This window comes from Anolis carolinensis, chromosome 6 (assembly GCF_035594765.1).
Source record: "Anolis carolinensis isolate JA03-04 chromosome 6, rAnoCar3.1.pri, whole genome shotgun sequence".
NCBI classification, from domain to species: Eukaryota; Metazoa; Chordata; class Lepidosauria; order Squamata; family Dactyloidae; genus Anolis; species Anolis carolinensis.
The window spans coordinates 105,489,299-105,509,965 of record NC_085846.1 but is presented as its reverse complement, the minus strand read 5'-3'; the positions used below and the strand labels follow the sequence as shown (position 1 = coordinate 105,509,965).

General features: G+C 42.9%; 1 protein-coding gene across 5 annotated transcripts in view; it reads left to right on the top strand.

Moving 5' to 3' along the window:
* The first annotated feature begins 8,723 nt into the window (after positions 1–8,723).
* Positions 8,724–20,667, top strand: part of pfkp (phosphofructokinase, platelet) — a 62,996-nt gene continuing 51,052 nt past the window's right edge. For 3 of the 5 annotated variants that reach the window (XM_016994251.2, XM_008112323.3, XM_062958108.1), the window contains exon 1: positions 8,724–9,210. In XM_016994251.2, the coding sequence (XP_016849740.1) occupies positions 9,129–9,210 (82 nt within the window). In that variant the 5' untranslated portion in view covers positions 8,724–9,128. The remainder of the gene's footprint in view (positions 9,211–20,667) is intronic. The other 2 variants (XM_016994250.2, XM_003221947.4) reach the window with 1 other exon arrangement.

Here is a 20,667-nt window from a genome sequence, read left to right as displayed (position 1 = left end):
ATGCAGATGAAACGTCAGGAAAGAATGCTTCTGGAACATGGCCAAACAGCCTGGAAAACTCACAGCAATCCATCAACACCTTTGTCTTTTGAGATCTACACCTTTGTTTTGCATGGAAATAAATGTCTGAGTTACTCAAAAACTCATCAGCATAGATGTACTATTTTTTCCTCTTAGGTTGCCCCCTTGAGGGGTGGTCTCTACAGCTGATTGGCTCTTCAAAGAAACCAATCCCAGCCGCTATCCTTCCCACCTCTATCCCCGTCTGGAGGCAGTGACATCAAGGGAATCCCCAGCCAATCCTGGCACAGATCTTAGCCGGCCCTTTTCTCAGCCAATCCAGTAAGGGAGTGGGAAGTTTGAATGGCTGTCAGAACTGTGTAAGATGTCTTGCATTTCTCGGAATGCTTATGCTTGTACTATTTGAAGCAAATTGCTTGTACTTGCATCCTTTTTGGCCGAATCATAATACGTCTCTGTGGCTTGTCTTTAATGTGGTGAGTTTGTTTATCTGTCCTGGGATATCTGGTTTAGCTTATGCTCACCGGGCATGGATTCTCTAACAGCAGTCCTAGCTAAAACATTACATTATAGTTCCCTAGCATGGAGTAATTCCACATTAATTCCTCAGAAGCCTGAGATTTCAGCAAGCATTATAACACATTTTGAAGCTTATTTGTTTTGAGTCATGAGGAATAAAATGTTCTCTGTTTTTAAAAAAATGCAATATATTATAATCAGGCTGGATATTGTTCCCTGTCACATTTTATGTTTTTGATGAATGTGCAGCAAGCTTTCTGTTGTTTAAGGTATTGTGCAGGACGTGGTGTAGAAGAAAGGAGCTTGAGTCAAGGTGGTTTAAAAGGTAAAGGTAAAGGTTTTCCCCTGACATTAAGTCTAGTTGTGACTGACTCTGGAGGTTGTTGCTCATCTCCATTTCTAAGCCGAAGAGCTGGTGTTGTCCATAGAGACCTCCAAGGTCATGTGGCCGGCATGACTGCATGGAGCACTGTTACCTTCCCACTGGAGCGGTACCTATTGATCTACTCACATTTTCATGTTTTCACATTGTTAAGTTGGCAGAAGCTGGGGCTAAACAGCTGATCAATGTCAACAGATCAGTGTAAGAGATCTCAGTGCTTTTTAGAATTCATTTGCTAGTTGTGTCCATTGCGTTACTTCCCTCTTAAACCATGGGCGTGAGATCTTATTATAACAAAATAATTTCCAAAGAGTTCTAAATCCTTTTCTTTGGAAGACCTCCAATAAAGTAAGCCAAAGATATTTCAAGGAGTTGCATGTTTACGTGATTAAAGGCATAATCTTCTTGGTTGTTGTCTGCTGTGCTTATCTGTCTGTTATTTTTTTCTCTTTTCCTCAGTAATATTATTGCTTCTAATACATTATGGAACGAGAGCATAATAATAATAATACAAGTTAGATTTTAAGTATAAAAATAAAAGGAATCTCTACAGCTGATATCATAGTAAGAATTTGACCTTTCCCATATGTTTATTCTACATTTTGTTATCCCATTTTTAAAAATGGTAAAAAAAAATTACATAGCTTCTGTCAGCAGTCAGAAATGAATAGTCATTTATTTCAAAATGAGTTTGCATTACAGGTTGAGTATCCCTTATTTGAAATGCTTGGAATCATATTTTGGATTTTTTTTGGGAATATTGGAATGAAATATCTTGAAGATGAGCCCCCAAGTTTAAAAACAAAATTTCACATAAAGGGCCACACTGGCACAGCGAGTTATGCCACTAAGCTGCAGAACATGCTGATTGAAAGGTTGGCAGTTCAAATTCAGAGACAAGGTGAGCTCCTGTTGTTAGTCCCAGCTTCTGCCAACCTAGCAGTTTGAAAACATGTAAATGTGAATAGATAAATAGGTACTGCTTTGGCAGGAAGGTAATGGTGCTCCATGAAGTTATGCCGGCCACATGACCTAGGAGGCATCTACGGACAACGCTGGCTTTTCGGCTTAGAAATGTAGATGAGCACCACCCCAAGAGTCAGACATGACTAGACTTAATGCCAAGGAAAAACCTTTACCTTTACCTTCACATAAACATTAAACATATAGTTTGAAGATAATTTTATACACAATATTTTTAATAATTTTGTACATGAAACAGTTTGTTCACGTTGAACCATCAGGAAAAAAAAAACATGTCACGATCTCAGTCACCCAAGTGGACAGTTTACAATTTTGGAAAAGTTAGGATGTTGTAATTCCAGATAAGAGGTACCCAGCCTGTATTACTTTTAAAATTACAACGATTTTGGATATTGGAATTCTGGATAAGGCAATCTGTACTGATATTATTACTTTGTTAAGATTTATTACCTGCCTTTCCACACTTAAATCAAACAGTGATGGCTGTTGTTGTTGTGTGTCTTCAAGTTGTTTCCAACTTTTGGTGACACTAAGGCAAGCCTATCACGAAGTTATCTTGGCAATTTCTTCAGAGAATGTTTGCTACAGTGTGACTTGACCAAAGGTACACGTTTGGGTTTCCATGGCTAAGTGCATCTACACTGTAGAATTGATGCAGTTTGACACTACGTTTACTACCATTGCTCAATGATATGGAATCATGGGAGTTTTCTCTGCCAAAAAGTGCAGGTGCCTCACCAAACTACAACTCCTAAGATTCCATAGCATTGAGCCATGACGGTTACAGTGGCATTAAACTGCATTAATTCTACAGTGGAGATGTATCTATTATCCCATACAGTACTACAGGTGCATTAAATGCTCACTATTTTAATAATATAACAATAAAATGTCTTTTTAAACCTTTCCCACAAAGCAAAGGCATAGTTAAAAAAATTATACTGAACTCTTGATTGCCAAACATACATTATTGATGGGTCTCCATGTCTTTGATAGATTCTAAATTATACAAGTTTTGGATATTTTCATCTAACTTGGGGTGCGGGGAGATAGATAGAATACTTTGTCATATTAACCAATAATGAATGTAGATGTAATGGTTTTTAATCAAGAAGTCTATCCACCCCACCCCCTAATAAAACAACAACTGTAGAGATGCTAGCCAGTAGAATGAAACTTGAAATGCTTCCAAAGCAATATTGGACTGGTTATTAAGTCCTATCTAACTGCACAGTTTGATGCAATTACAAGAGGCATGTGACTCAAATAGGTCTTCAGATGTTGTTGGACTAGTTTCCAGCATTCCTAGCCATGGCCATGTAAGATTGCTGGGACTTATAGTCCTGCAGCAATGGAAAAGCAACACAATTCCCTCCTTTGATTTACAGGAATGCATGCTCCAGCTCAGAAAACATCGATAATGATCTCCTTGCCTTCTTTTGGTAAAACACTTCTGCTATTTCAGGCCGACTGCTTCTGTATCACCACCAACATTGTGCTTCCCTCCCACTCTCTGTTCGGGAAGCCAATTTTTTTTCCCCTTTGAGGAATCATGTATCTTACAAAAACAAAGCACTGTTTTGTATATTTTGTTCTTTGACTTGCAGCGAAGCAAAGCCTTTCCTCTGATAGTTTGACCGCAAGTCCTTAGCTTCTCTCACAAGTTGTTTTCTTATTTGTTAGTATTTTAAACAAGGTGCCAGGATGCTTTTGTTGTGCCAATCCCAACCCATCTCACCTTCAACCCTCGTCCCTGTGCAATTTGAGAAAATCCTTGTGTTTCCGATGGGATCATTGTTAAGATAGAGATATTGCAAGTGAGATCTATGAACTTATTACATACATTACAAGGGAGTGTAAGGAGTTATAGAAGTCAGATAAAATATAATAGAATACAGAAAGATGCAAAATGTGACTCCTGGCTGCAAATTTTCAAAGAGCGGTGAGAGGTGAAACAGGTCTTTCAAGTGGGTGATAGCATAATTGTTTAAATGCTCTGTATTGAGGCGTGAAAGCAGCAAAAGTCAGTTCCCTGGGGTCACAATCTTCTCTTGGGCAACTGTTTTTGTTATATGTACAACAAAATACAAAATCTACAAAATGAGGTAGTGGCATGGAAGATAGGAAGTTGGTTTTAATTTTTTATTGCACATGGGGGCAGAGGGGAACACATTTTAAGGTGGAGAATTGTATATATTTAACATACAAATTATCGTATATTAGGGTTATTTCTGCTTGGGATATAAAACTGTACTTACATCACAACAATGAAAATAATTTGTTCTAAAAATGTGATCAAGACAGATTTTCCATTGCCTTTTTAAGCATTGTAGATAAATGTTTACTTTATTTAACTGTTATAATTTTTCTTATAGATGGAGGCTGCAGATGAGCAAAGCTAGAATGGAGCACTTCAAGCAGTAAAAAGATCTTCTGTAGATGAATGTGGGAGTGGAAGGGAACAATTTGGCAGTTGATGACAGTTGGTTGGAAAAGACCAGCAGCTCTGTTCTGGAATTGTTATCGTCTTTACTTTATTTTTTCAGTGAGAAAAGAGTGTGTTTTATAGGCTGAACTGCCGATCATATTTTATTTTACTTTACTCTGACTCAGAAGGATCTACAGAGACACAAAGATGTCAGAATGTAAGTCGAGGAGGAAAACTGAGAAATCATATGAACCATGAGTTTTTAACATCCAGGGGCATTTATTTGATAACACAACAAAGAGAGTGGGAAGTTACTTTAAATGTTATTAGTTATAATTCCAACACCAGTTTAGTTGCCCTTATGATTATTTTTTTAAATAATGTCATACTTCTCAAAAAATAGCAATTTATAGTGGTTAATTTTAATTACTTCCTTACAATGCCTAAACAGTTTAATTTAAAGCCATAAAGCATGAATACATTTGGATAAAATCAGTAAGACCTCAAAGACTATAATAAAAATGAATGTTTTTACCTGATACCAGAATTACATCTTTTCTGGAAACAAGCAGCCTCTAGGGGGTGCATCTACACTGTCAAATTAAAGCAGTTTGGCACTGCTTTAACTGCCATGGCTCAATGTTATAGAATCTTAGGAGTTATAGTTTGATGAGGCACCTGCACTCTTTGGCAGAGAAAACTAGGGATTCTGGGATTTGCAGTGCAACAACATCTGGAGAGTAATATCATTCCCACCTCTGCATTTAGGGTGGCATCTACATCACAGAAATAATGCAGTTTGATACCACTTTAACTGCTATAGTTCAATGCTATGGAATCCTGGGATCTGTAGTTTTACGTCAACACATCTGTTGTTTTACATCAGTGCATCAACGCAATACAATCACGGGAGTTGTAGTTTTACAATGTCTTTAAATCTTCTCTGCCAAAGAGTGCTGGTGCCTCACCGAGATACAACACCCACGGTTATATTGTACTTAGTCATGGCAGTGCAATTGATGTCGAACTGCATTAATTCAACAATCTAGATACACTCACTGTTGATTTACTATAAACATGCTTAAGGTGGGACTGTTAGTATGCTGCCTGGATGTTATCTGTTTGTGCTGTTGATTGCTAGATTTAATTAGAATTCACTTAATTCAATTACTGTTGCTTCTTTAGTGGCACAGCTTTCATGTAAAACAGCCAATAACACATGCTGTTCTTTGAAAATGCCCTCTTTCTATTAGACGTCTCATTTTAGAAGACATCCAAATTGTTCATTGTAAACCAAAATTACAATAAAACAATCAGGACATAAATTTATTCAGTGCAAAGCAGCTTTTGTTGACATATATTTACATGAGAGTTGAGGACGAAGAGGGTGGCACCCAGAGCTGGATTTCAGGCACTTTGTGTGTCCATGACCCAGGTAGGATATAACTAGATTAACTCACTAAAATCCTATTATGTACCACCCATCTGATAGCAGTGCTTAGACCCGCTGCCATTATTAGGCACTTCAGGACTATAGGAAATATTGTTTTGTTGTTGATTAGGCCCAAATCCAGATTAATTTGTTCCTACTTGAACTGTTGGAGCCTCCGGTGGCTCAGTGTGTTAAAGTGCTGAGCTGCTGAACTTGCAGACCGAAAGGTCCCAGGTTCAAATCCGGGGAGTGGAGTGAGCGCCCGCTGTTAGCTCCAGCTTCTGCCAACCTAGCAGTTCGAAAACATGCAAATGTGAGTAGATCAATAGGTACCGCTCTGGCGGGAAGGTAACGGTGTTCCATGCAGACATGCCGGCCACATGACCTTGGAGGTGTCTACGGACAACGCCGGCTCTTCGGCTTAGAAATGGAGATGAGCACCAACCCCCAGAGTCGGTCACAACTGGACTTAATGTCAGGGGAAACCTTTACCTTTACATTTACCTTTACCTTACTTGAACCGTACGCAGACAATCTTTTTTATTGGTGCAGTCTCTGTAGTTCCCAAGCCCACAGAGAAGCCTGTTAACATGGGTTGCATCTATACTGTAGAATTAATGTAGTTTGGCACCCCTTTAAATCTCATGGCTCAATGCTGTAGAATCCTGGGATCTGTAGCTTGCTGCGGGACCAGCACTCTTTGGCAGAGAAGGCTAAAGACCTTGCTAGACTACAGCATGTTTTCCTAGCATTGAGCCATGGCAAAGTGGTGTCAAACTGCATTAATTGTAACAGTGTAGATGCACCTAGAGATGGTGGACAATTTTTTTCTGAATGAGGCAGGTAAGGTGATCAGGTGTAATAGAAAATAAGGATCTTACACCTTTTGTAGCTATGTAGAAGGTCTCCAGCTCTCTTGTCTTTTACAGTTTTTATCATAGTATATTTATTATTATTGTATGTGACCTTATTTGTTTTATGACTTTATTGTTGATTGACTTGTTTTATTGTTGTGTTTTTATATTATCTGCTGCCTGGGCTTGGCCCCATGTAAGTCACCCTGAGTCCCTATTATTACAGTTGGCCATTCTAATGCTAGGACATAATCATTCTGATGTCAGTTTTGCTTGGTGTCCTGTTACGCCAATCTTATGTCTAGGTATGCATTGTCTCCATAAGTGGCTGAGATAGGGACACTTTTGCTTTCAAATCGTTTACTGCACACACACTTGGTTTCATGCATACATTTTGGAGTATTTCAGAAATCCAGATCAGGGATGCTCAACCTGTGCTTCCTCTCTGGAAGCCTCCATACTATACTATAGAATCAATGCGGTTTGACATCCCTGCTGTAACTGATTTGGCTCAATGAAAGGTAATTATCGGGAGCTGTAGTTTTACAAACCCTTTCACCTTCTTTGCTAAAGAGTGCTGCGAGCTAACAACCCCTATGATTCCATAGTATTGAGCCATGGCAGTTAAAGTGGGATCAAACTGCATTCATTCTACAGTGTAAATGCACCTTAAAAATTTCACTCATCCTGGGTGCACCTACATCACCACGTGGCAGAATTAATGTAGTCTAATACATTTTTAATAGCCCTGACTCAATGCTATGGAATTATAGGAGTTGTAGTTTGTCAGCCTTCTCTGCCAAAGAGTGCCCGTGCCTCACCAAACTGCATCTCCCAGGATGCCATGGCAGTTAAAGGGGTGCCAAACTGTATCAATTCCACAGCCTTTAAAGGAAGAGAAGGCCCTTTAGATATTGCATTGAAATTCCCAGGGTTCCTCTCCACCAACTGGCATGAGTTGATGGGAGCTGTGGTGCAACAGCATATGGCAGGCCCTCATTTATTCATCCATGCCTTAAGGATTTGAAATGATGTCATCAAACATTTTAATTAATGCACTTCAAAATTGCTAGAACCGCCTTGGCTCATTGCAATAGAATTCTGGAAATTGTAGCTTGGTGAGGCATCAGCCCTCATTGGCAGAGGTGATAGAACACTTTGTAGAACTACAACTCCCATGCTTTCATAATGGCAGTTAAACCTGTGTCAAACTCCATTGCTTCTACAATATAGATGTGCCCTAAGATTTCCACCCATTCTCTTCTTGGTTTCATAGCATTGAGTTAAACTGAATTAATTCTACCATGTGGATGCATTCATCCTCTTCCTCCATCTCTTCACCTAACCCCAGCATCCCTCACTATGTATATTGAACCATGGCATCTTAAAGCAGTTTCCAACTTTAGAGCAGTGGTTCTCAACCTGTGGGTCCCCAGGTGTTTTGGCCTACAACTCCCAGAAATCCCAGCCAGTGTACCAGCTGTTAGGATTTCTGGGAGCTGAAGGCCCAAACGTCTCAGGACCCACAGGTTGAGAACCTCTGCAGTAGATGCTCCTCATCCTCCCAGGTGTTCTCCTCTTGCCCTGTGTTCTCACCCAAGCATCTCCTCCCCTCCTCCTGTACTGGCATCCCTCATCAAACTGAATTCATCCATACTGCATTAATTGTATACTATAGAGATGAGGAGATGCTTGGGTGAGAACGCAGGGCAAGAGAACACCCGGGAAGCTGAGGAGCATCTACTGCAGAGGTTCTCAACCTGTGGGTTCCCAGGTGTTTTGGCCTACAACTCCCAGAAATCCCAGCCAGTTTACCAGCTGTAAGGATTTCTGGGAGCTGAAGGCCCAAACGTCTGGGGACCCACAGGTTGAGAACCTCTGCAGTAGATGCTCCTCAGCCTCGCAGGTGTTCTCCTCTTGCCCTGCGTTCTCAGCCAAGCATCTCCTCACCTCCTTGGCATCCCTCACCACAACCTAGCCCGTCCCCTCCAAAGCGCCGCCTCCCCCTCCCGTTGGCCGATCCGTCCTGCCAGTCAAGAGCCCGGAGGCGTGTCCACGGGAGGCCCCATCTCCGTAGGGCTGTCACAGGGCAGGAGGCAGGATCCCGCGTGCCAGAAGCCGGCGAGCGAGCGAGCGAGCGAGGAAGGGGCTGCTCGGGGCGGCCAGGCGGGAGCATCCTTCCAGCCATCCTGCATCCCTTCTCGTTCTCTCCATCCTCCAGACACCAGCGAGTTCTTCTATTCGGTCCGGATCCAAAGCGTGCGCGTCCACACCTCGCCCAGCAGCAGCCCGCCTCCCGCCGAGGAGGAGGAGGAGAGCAAGGAGGAGGAAGAGGGGAAGAGCCTCTCGGGGGGCCAGGGCACCGCGCCGCCGCGGAAGGGCAAGTCTCGCCGGGGATCGGGATCCACCTCGGGGAAGAAAGGGACCCGCTCTTCCTCCAGCTCCGCGCCGCCTTCCTCCGCCTCCTCCTCCGCCTCCTTGCCCGCCGCCGCCGCCTCTTCCCCCAGCATGCCGGACAAGAAGTTCTTCGAGAACCTCTCCGGAGCCGGCAAGGCCATCGGGGTCCTCACCAGCGGAGGAGACGCGCAAGGTAGGAACGAGATGGAGGGGAGCCAAAGCCACATCCAGGTGGTTGGGACTCCGGTTCCCAGAATTCCCGACCCTTGGACCAGCTGGCAAGGGCTTCTGGGAGTTGAAGTCCCGAACACCTGCAGGACCAAAGCCTGGGCAAGGGGAGGGAGGGAGGAAGGAGTTTGACCTCACTTGAACCCTCGCCATGGCTCTGTCTGTGGATCTCATCACACTAGAGCTTGGATCCACGTTGAATCTACAGTAGAGTCTCACTTATCCAAGCTAAACAGGCCAGCAGAAGCTTGGATAAGTGAATATCTTGGATAATAAGGAGGGATTAAGGTAAAGACTATTAAACATCAAATTAGGGTTATGATTTTACAAATTAAGTACCAAAACTATGTTATGGCATTGAATGTTTGCCTTTATGTGTGCAATGTGATGCACCCTGAGTCCCCTTCGGGGTGAGAAGGGCGGAATATAAATGGTGTAAATAAATAAATAAAATATCATGTTATACAACAAATTTGACAGAAAAAGTAGTTCAATACGCAGTAATGTTATGTTGTAATTACTGTATTTACGAATTTAGCACCAAAATATCATGATATATTGAAAACATTGACTACAAAAATGGCTTGGATTATCCAGAGGCTTGGATAAGCAAGGCTTGGATAAGTGAGACTCTACTGTACTTCAAATCCACTTTAGGGAGAGGGCTTTAAACAGCTCAGCCAGACAGGTCCTGGGCCTCACTAAACTACAAATCCCAGAATTATGCAGGAGGCAGAAACCGGATTTAAAGTGGATTCTAGTGTGATGAGGCACTATATGCCAGTGGTTCTCAACCTTCCTAATGCCACGACTAACACAGTTCCTCAGGTTGTGGTGACTCCCAACCATAAATTATTTTTGTTGCTAATTCATAACTGTAATTCTGCTATTGTTATAAATCGTATCTGATATGCAGGATATATGTTCATTCACTGGGCCAAATTTGGTACAAATACCCGATATGCCCAAATTAGAATCCCGGTGTGGTTGGGGATGATGTCTGATTTTGTCACTTGGAAGTCGTAGTTGCTGGGATTTGCAGTTCACCCACAACCAAAGAGCATTCTGAACTCGACCAACAATTGAACCAAACCAAACCTCACACACAGAACTCCCATGACCAACAGAAAATACTGAGAGGGTTTGGTGGGCATGGACCTTGAGTTTTGGAGTTGTAGTTCCCCTCTACCCAGAGAGTACTGTGGACTCCAAACAATGATGGCGCTGGACCAAACTATGGTGGAGGCTCCTTCTTTGGAGGCTTTTAAACAGAGGCTGGATGGCCATCTGTCAGGGGTGCTTTGAATGCGATTTCCTGCTTCTTGGCAGGGGGTTGGACTGGATGGCCCATGAGGTCTCTTCCAACTTTATGATTCTATGATTCAAACCTGGCACGAATACTCAATATGCCCAAATTTGAGCACTGGTGGATTTTGGGGAAAATAGACCTAGACATTTTAGAGTTGTAGTTTCTGGGATTTATAGTTCACCTACAATCAAAGAGCCCCTTGAACCCCACCAATGATAGGATTAGGCCAAACTTCCCACGCAGAGCCCCCATGACCAACAGAATATACTGGAGGGAATTGGTTATGTGTTTTCTGATTGTCTTTAGTGACCCCTCTGAAACCCCCCCTCGGGTCCTGACCCCCAGATTGAGAAACTCTGGTTTATGCTATGGGGTTTGTGGGATTTGCAGTTTGGCGAGGCAACTTCACTCTTTAGCAAAGAAGGCTAAAAACTACAATTCCCACAACTCCATTGCACTGAACACTTTGAAGCATCTGCATCCACACTGTAGAATGAATGCACTTTTGAGCGTCATGGCTCGATGCTCTGGACTCCTGGGAGTTGTAGTTTGCAAGGCCACCCACACTATTTGTCCCAAAAGGCTTTTACAACTCCCATGTACTATGTGATTCCAGCTCATTGAGCCAGGGCAGCGAAAGTGGTGTCAAACTGCATTCATTCTATAGTGAAGAGCTGGATCAATGGGATGCAGTCGTTGCAGGTGGCCTCACCAAACTACAACTCTCAGGACTCCATAGCATTGAGCCACAGCGGTCAAAATAGTGTCAAGATGCATCTATTCTACAATGTAGATCCCCTTGATGAAACAATTCTGATCTAGCAGGCTTCTCACTGGGGATGCCTGGAATCTGAGACCCGGAAATAGTGCCGCTTCCAGGCTAAATAAGGCAACTGTTGCCATCAAAAGGGAAGCCGGGAGGTTTTATTTTTCTGCGGCAACGTGCTGGGCGTGAGAGGCAGGCTCTCTTCCTTTTCCTCCTCCTCCTCCTCCTCTTCCCCTCACATTCCCGGACGTGTGACTGGCCTGTGGAAAGCATGGCTTCCATCACTGAGCTTAGCTCTCCATTGTTTCAGAGAGAAGAAGAGCATCAAGCTGTGTGCATCTACACTGTAGTATCAGTGCAGCCTGGCACCACTTTATCTGCTATGTCTGAATACAAGCAGTCTGCAATTTACAAGCAAGATAGGTTCTGTTGGTTTGTTCTTATGCTGAATTTGTAAGCAAGTGTTGTCAAAAATCCATGCAAATGCATACCACACACACACTTGCATTCCTGGACGTGTATGTGTATGACTGGAGTTACACTTAACCATTTACATGGATTTCTGACAACACCTGCATACAAATTCATCTTAAGAACAAGCTTACATATATACACACACATACATATACACATACACAAACATACAAACCTACAGAAATATATATATATATACACACACACATATACAAATATAAAGTTTACATATGTGTGTGTGTGTGTAAATTTTGGACAGCACCCCTGTGGAGTTAACACCCCTGTGGAGTTTCTGTTGCTGTTTCTGCCCCTGTTCAGAAGATTCCACCTCACTTTTTGTCGCCAAAAAAATAGCTTGTTGTGGAAGCAAAGATTGGTGAGAAAGCTTCAGCAGAGACACCTTTTCCCCATGATAAATAACTCTTCCAGGAGTGAATTTCCCTTCCGAGGGGCAGATTTCTCTCACTTCTTATTCTCTCACCCCTGTTCTTTGCTATGAGTTGTTTATAAGTCGGATGTTTGTAATTCAGAGACTGCCTGTAACTATGGAATTGTGGGTGTTTTAGAAGATCTTTCACCTTCTTTGCTGGTGCCTCACCAAACTACAACTCCCACTGCCTTGAGCCAGGGGAGTCAACCCCTAGAAGGGCCTTTGAAAACATCCTTATAATTCACCCCAGGGTGCCAAACTGTAAACTACTTATTCCTGATCCATCTGAGAGTGTTGAATTAATGTGGGTTGATATCACTTTAACAGTCCTGATTTGGTGTTCTGAAATCATGGGAGTTGTAGGTGGTGCAATGGGTTAAACCCTTGTACTGGCATGATGACTGCTGACCGAAAGGTTGGCTGTTCAAAACTGGGGAGTGGGGTGAGCTCCCATCTGCCAGCTCTAGCTCCCCATGCGGGAACATGAGAGAAGCCAACCACAGGATGGTAAAACATCAAACATCCAGACGTCCCCTGGACAACGTCCTTGCAGACAGCCAATTCTCTCACACCAGAAGCAACTTGCAGTTTCTCAAGTTGTTCCTGACATTAAAAAAATTGGAGTTGTAGTTTGGTGAGGCACTAACACTCTTTGGCAGGGAAAGCAGAAGATGTGAAAATGACAACTCCGAGGAATCCATAACAGTGAGCCATGGCAGTTAAAGTGTCCAGGTACATTAATTTGACAGTTTAGATGCACCATGAGATACAGAAGGAGCGCAGGTGAGGAGAGGATGCTTTTCTGGGATTTTGGAGCCGTTTCTGACATTTTGGGTTGATTCGCACCCACAGTCTTGCTTTGGCTTTCCCATCTTTTCATGCATTTCCAGAGGCGCCCTTCCAAAGGACCTTCCACTTTAACCCTGTGAGGAACTTGGGCGCTTTGAACCCAGGTTTGTGCTTTGTTAGACAATCCCTCATTGTCAAAGTATGGTGGCCTTCCAAGTGTAGTGTCTTGGCGGTGGATACATAGGTGACTGTGGAGCCCTGTTCTTGACCCGCATGTTCTTCCACAGTGAGGACATCGGTTTCCAGGTGGAAGGCAGTTCTGGTCAGGGTTGGCTTGATGCACCTTCCTCTTGGCACGTTTCTCCCTTTCGCCCTCCATTCATGTTGGTAACAGCTGACCTCCAGTTAGAATGCTCAAGGGCCAGGGCATTCCAGTTTTCAGTGCCTATGCCACAGTTTTTAAGGTTAGCTTTAAGCCCATCTTCACTCGTACCTTAATTGTATCAGGGTCAAACTCAGGGATGAACCGGGGTAGGAGGCACCTGTAGCAGTGCCATGCGTGAATGCACTGTGATGATGCTCATACCTACTGCTGCCTCTTATTCCTAACTTCCCTGGGAGTTGGGATGAGTTTGCCAACAGGTGGGATTGGGTTTCCAGAGATTCCCAAGTTCAGATTTAGTCTGGCAAGGTTCCAGCTACAACAAAACATTAATGCTGTTTTGACTGCCCTGGCACAATGCTATGGAATGTTTATAGCTAGCTTTACATGGTCTCCAGATTTCCCTGCCAAAGAGTGCTCCTGTCTCACCAAACTGTAACTCCTATGGGTTGCTGTGGGTTTTCAGGGCTGTATGACCGTGTTCCAGAAGCATTCTCTCTTGATGTTTCACCCACTTGTATGGCAAGCATCCTCAGAGGTTGTGAGGTATATTGGAAACGAAGTAAGGGAGGTTTATATCTATCAGCGGAAGGTCCAGGGCGAGGGAAAGAACTCTTTGTTGGAGGAAAGTGTGAATGTTGTAATTAATCACCTTGATTAGCATTGAATGGCATTGCAGCTTAAAGGCCTGGCTGATTCCTGCCTGGGGGAATCCTTTGTTGGGAGGTGTTAGCAGGCCCTGATTGTATCATGTGTGGAATTCCAGTTTTCAGGATGTCGTTCTTTATTTATTGTCCAGATTTTAGAGTTTTTTAAAATACTGGTAGCCAGATTTTGTCCGTTTTCGTGGTTTCCTCCTTTCTGTTGAAAGGAGGAAACTCCTATGATTCCATAGCCTTGAGCTAAGAAGTGCCGAACTGCAGCAATTCTACAATGTAGATTTTCCTTTCTGTGTCAGGAGCGAGAGTCTGGGGTGAGAATGGGCTGTCTGCAAGGACGTTGCCCAAGGGACACCCGGATGTTTTGATGTTTTATCATTCTTGTGGGAGGCTTCTCTCATGTCCCCACATGGAGGTAGCTGATAGAGGGAGCTCATCCGCCCTCTCCCCAAGTTGGATTCTAATTGGCAACCTTCAGTCAGCAACGCAACCTTCAGGTCAGCTGTCCTGCCAGCAAAAGGGTTTAACCCACTCTGCCACCAGGGTTTATATCTACAGTATAGCTCAGGCATGGGCAAGCTTTGGCCCTTGAGGTGTTTTGGACTTGAACTACTGGCTGTTCGGAATTGTGGGAGTTGCAGTCCAAAGCTCCTGGAGGGTGGGCCGAAGTTTGCCCATGCCTTGTGTAGATGCACCTTGAATGCAGTTTGGCTCCATCTGAACTGCCTTGTCTTAATGCCAGGGCATCCTGGGTGTTGTTGTGGCTTGACAGGGTCTCTTCTTGCCAAAGAGTGATGCTGCCTCGCCAAACTACAACTCCTATAATTCCATAGTCTTGAGCCAGGGCAGTTCAAGTGCATTAAGTGTACATGAGCCCTGGAAAGAGACCCAGGGGATGGCAAGGCGGGAAGCAGGGTGGCTGAATCTGCAGCGAAATTGTCGGGAGTGGGGCTCCGCGCGGTGTAAACGCCTGGCCGGCCTTCTTCCTGGTCAGACTCCGCCTCCGGTGTGTACGTGAGGCTCGGCGAGTCGCTGCGGATTGAGGCTGGAGACGTCAGTGCAGGCGGGAAGCAGCAGCATCAGCATCAGCCGGAGTCACCCATGGCCTCGCCACTCCGTCGCTTTTTGGGTTGCCGCGAAGGGAGGAGGAAGCATCCCACATTCGCCAGATTAAGGCTTAGCTTGAAGCCCGGTTTAAGGACTTTGAGTGCCCCCCCCCCCATCCAAATCTCGTCCTTATATTACTTATGTAAAAATATTAAGTGGGTCTCTGAGAGTATGCAGAGTGCTGCACGTCCCCAGTGTACTGTCCTAGCTGCAAAAGCTTTTCGTTTTAAACCAAATCCAGTCCTTAAAGTCTAAAGGTGCATCAGCATTGTAGAATGGATTCAGCTTGACCACACTTGCACTGCCATGGCTCAATGCTATGGAGTCCTGGGAGTTGTAGTTTTACAAGGACCTCCGTTTTCTTTGCCAAAGAAGACTGGTGCTGCATCAAACTACAAGCCCTACGACTCCACACCCCTGAGCCCCCTTGGGGAGATGGGGCAGAATACAAATAAAGTATTATTATTATTATTATTATTATTATTATTATTATTATTATTATTATTATCATAACAGCATTGTGTTGTTGAAGGCTTTCTTGGCTGGAATCACTTGGTTGCTGTGAGTTTTCCGGGCTGTATGGCCATGTTCCAGAAGCATTCTCTCCTCATGTTTTGCCCACATGTATGGCAGGAGCCCCGGTGGCAAAGTGCATTAAAGCACTGAGCCGCTGAACTTGCAGACCAAAAGGTCCCAGGTTCAAATCCCTGGAGCAGAGTGAGCGCCCACTGTTGCTCCAGCTTCTGCCAACCTAGCAGTTCAAAAACATGCCAATGTGGGTAGATCAATAGGTGGGAAGGTAATGGCGCTCCATGCTGTCATGCCGGCCACATGACCTTGGAGGTGTCTACGGACAATGCCGGCTCTTTGGCTTAGAAATGGAGATGAACACCAACCCCCAGAGTCATACATGACTGGACTTAATGTCAGGGGAAACCTTTACCTTATGGCAGGCATCCATAGAGGACCTCACTACCTTTGAGGATGCCTGCCATAGATGTGGGTGAAACATCATGAGAGAATGCTTCTGGAACATACAGCCCAGCAACCAAATATAACAGCATTCATTCTACAGAGGCACCTTTCAATCCAGTGATTTAAGTTTATTTAGCTAATTGACTTAAAATGCAGGGCTTTTGCACCTTTGGTGCATCTGCACCAGGCATGGGCCAACTTTGGCCCTTCAGGTGTTTTGGACTTCAACTCCCACAATTCCTAACAGCCGATAGAGTTGAAGTCCAAAACACCAGAACCCTTTGACAGGCTGAAGACCGTGTAAAACTGCAATTCCCATGGTTCCATAGTGTTGAACCAGGGCAATTAAAGTGGGGTCAAACTGCATTAATTCTACAGGGTAGATGTACTTAATTGCTATGCCCGCTGGGCCCTAGGGTGCATCCATACTGAAGAATTAATGCAGTTTAAGCACCAGCATGGCTCAATGCTAGGCAGTCTTGGAGGTTGTAGTTTTACATAGTCCAGCCTGAGTTGCCAAAGAGTGTCCATGCCTCACCAAACTATAAATCCCAGGATGCCATACAATCTTCCATCTAAGTATTAACTAGTTCTGACCCTGTTTGGCTTCCAAGAGCAGCTGAATCCAGTGCCTTTAGAGTATTTAGGTACCCAGGCTACTAGGTGCCTTCAAATAGTATTGGATTGTTGATAAGATTCATTCTGAGGAGGTTTGCCATTGTTACCCTCCTTGGCTGGGAGACTGTGATGTCCTCAAGATCACCCAGTGGGTTTCCATGGTTGACTGTGGATTGTCCTAGGGCACATCTATACTATAGAATTAATGCAATTTGACAACACTTTAAGTGACATGGCGCAATGCTGTGGAATCACGGGAGGTGTAGTTTTGCAAGATCTCTATCTTTCTCTGCCAAGGATGTCTCGCCAAACTACAACTTCTGGGGATCTATAGCTTTGAGTCATGGCTGTTCAAGTGGTGCCAAACTGAATTAATTCTACAGGGTAGAAGTACTTGAAGTCTCAATCTATGGAAGCAAAAAATAAAATAAAATAGAATTCTGTGACACACTTAGTGGCAAACATTTTTTACAGCAGGAGTTTTCATGAATGACAGTGAAGTCCATGAAAATGAATTTATTGGCTTTTGAGGTGCTCTAAGGGTCCTTTGACACAGCCATATAACCCAGAATATCAATATCAATAATTCTACAGGGTAGATGCACTTATTTTCTATGCCCGCTCACTTGAATAACTAGAATTAATGCAGTTTGAGCACCACCAAGGCAGAAAATCCCACAATAATCTGCTTTGAACTGGGTTATCTGAGTCCACATTGCCATATATTCCAGTTCAAAGCAGAAAGTGTAGGATTTTATTCAGCTGTGTGGAAGGGGCCTCTGACTTTGATATAATGGCAGCATCTGAGACAGTGTGCTTTTGTATACAGGTTGCTATGGAATACGAATGGGAACGTGATACTGTGGGTTTCCCCTTGTTATGTGTTTGTCCCTTATGTTTGAACAGAATACTGATGCAGCACAGTGCGTTCTTGCGTTGTAACGTTTCCTTCTGTGTAACCACAACTACTGCCTCGTCCCATTTTTCCACATAAAATCATTCCAAAACATGCCTCTCTCTGCATGACTGAGGCTTATATAATCAAGGCAGCAGCATCTGAGAGAAAGGGAATGAGGATTTTTTTTTTCTGTTTTAGCTTCAGGGTGCTTTGTTTAAATATAATTAAAGTAAACTTAGTTCTCTGATACCTAAAGAGCCACTCCACAACCCGGCACGTGAATCACTGAGAAGGCGGAAGAGGAAGTGTGCAATGCAAACATGGAGCTCAAACTTTGTTTTTTCAAGGGATGAGGAAAAGAAAGATCTTAATCTGACCTAAACACATTGAGTGGCTGTTTTGTCTGGGTTGTCTTTGCAGGGATCTCCCTGGGAAAAGAGAGGTGCATTTGCAGGAGGCTTGTTTTAATCACGTGCCCAGACAGAGAAAACTTGGCGAAATATGTAACTTGTTTCGTATTAATGGTTTGCTGTGAATAAGCGTGCCTTGGCTGCCTCTGAGTCATAATCTCCCAAGGTCATTGAAAGAAGGTGGGGCAAGTTGGAGGACAAGTGCTGGAGGTTACAGAGATGAAGGGAAGGAGAGGAAAAAATATGTTTTCTCTCTGTTTCAAAGCAGCTCTTTTAGCTCCACCAGATTTCCAGATTTGCTGCACACTACTCACATTTCTCCCCACTTTTGTTTGGAATTTTTTTTAATCTGGTCTGAGATTGTTTTTGTTTTATTTGTAGGAGATTGAAAGTGGAAAGATTGTGCCTGAAGATGTATTGTATATTCTGTTTAGTATTCGGGTTTCCAACTCAGAAAATGCTGTGGCTGGTTTTAGTGTCATATGAACAATTACACTTTTATTATTTGGGTCAGGTAATAATAATAATAATAATAATAATAATAATAATAATAATAATAATAATAATAATAATAATAGATCTCAGCTGACATTTGGAAACAATAAACATTGATAAAATTACGATCTGTCTACTGCAAAAGGCCACCTTACTGGGATCTACACGCATCATCCGAAAATACATCACACAGTCCTAAACACTTGGGAAGTGTTCGACTTGTGATTTTGTGATACAAAATCCAGCATATAGATCTTGTTTTCTGTGTCATACTATGTCTTTGTGTCAATAATAATAATAACTTTATTTTTGTATCCCACCTCTATCTCCCCAAAGGGACTCGGGGCGGTTCACATGGGCACAAGCCCAGCATCGACATAAGTTAAAAAAATCCATAAAATTGAAAACAATATAACAATATAGTATAAAACAACATACAAACAACATAAAACAACATAAAAACATATCAGTTACTTAAAAACCTGGGCATAAGTACAGTATGTGCAGGGGTAAACTTATGCAGGACTCCGAGTGAGGCTTGGGGATAATATAGGGGAGCTCAGAGAAGGTGGGGAAAAGTCTCATTAAAAATATTAATAGCCAACAAGGTTGAGAGACAATGATAAAGTGCAGTGATTGTAAACAAGTTGGGTATCTGAGTAGACTATTCATTCAAAAGGTTTACATGTGAAGTGGGGTTTGAGTTTTCTGTGTACTTGTACAGTATATGTTCCAGAGCCAGCATAGTATAGTGTTTTGAGTGTTGGATTACAACTCTGGAGACCAGGGTTGAAATCCATGTTCAGCCACAGAAACTGACTGTGTCACCTTGGGCAGGTCACATTCTCTCAGCCTCAGAGGAAAGCAAAGGTGAAACTAATCTTACCAAAAAGATTAGAGTTGCCATAAGATAGAAACTACTTGAAGGCATGCAACAACAATACAGTCTATGTGTTGTCAAAGGCTTTCATGGCTGGAATCACTGGGTTGCTATAAGCATTCCAGGCTATATGGCCATGTTCTGGAAACATTCTCTCCTGACGTTTCACCCACATCTATGGCAGGCATCCTCAAAGGTAGTGAGGTTTGCTGGAAAGTAGGCAAGTGGGGAATATATATGTGTGAAATCTGTGGATTAAAACAAGCCACCCTGGACATTCCACAGATTTTTTATATATATATATATATATATATATATATATATATATATATATATATATATCCCACTTGCCTAGTTTCCAACAAATCTCACAACCTATGAGGATGCCTGCCATAGATGTGGGTGAAACATCAGTAGAGAATGCTTCTGGAGCATGGCCATACAGCCTGGAAAATTCACCGCAACCCAATGCAATCTATGTTCCAAGTAGTCAAAAGTATACATATAGATACAGTAACTGTAAAGGCTTTTATATGTTTCTTTTAATTACAAGGCCATAGCAACTAATGTTGCAATCCTAAACAGAATTACATAATTACAGTACTTAGGAGTCTTATTTAGTCTGGGGCAAAAGGTTCAAACTAATACACTACCAGGGATTAATCCTTGTTACAGGAAATACAATTTACTTCAGTGCAGAGGTTTCAACTAGACAATACATGAGATTGCTCTGTTAGATTTAGATTCAGCTGTAGTCATACATGACATCAGTGATGCTTTTATTGTCTAATTTCTGTCCCGTTGACAGTAGTTGTCTGGTCATCATAGGTTTAAATCTGGATCAGATCTTAATATTAAGTAAATGGACACAGGATTTATGCGGTAAATATTTTCTGTGCAGTACACTGTTAACTTCTTTTTGAGTAGGTGCAACAATGCACTTTTTGGAAGAAGAATGTTGTTATTATGTGACCTTCTCTGTTTAGAGGCTCTGCAGTTAGTACGGTAATTTTTCATAGGATTATTTAATGCATTTGTATCCTTTCTGCAAAAGTTACAGCTAAGTCCATTTTTGTCTTCAAGCACGCTTGGTCATCTCTGGTGCATTACAAAATAACATATTCCTGGATTCTGTAGGACATAGTCTGATTCTTCAAAAGTGGAGTTGAAGCCCTATAATGTATACTATGGGAGACTTATACCAGTCCGCTACATCATATTGGTTCTCAT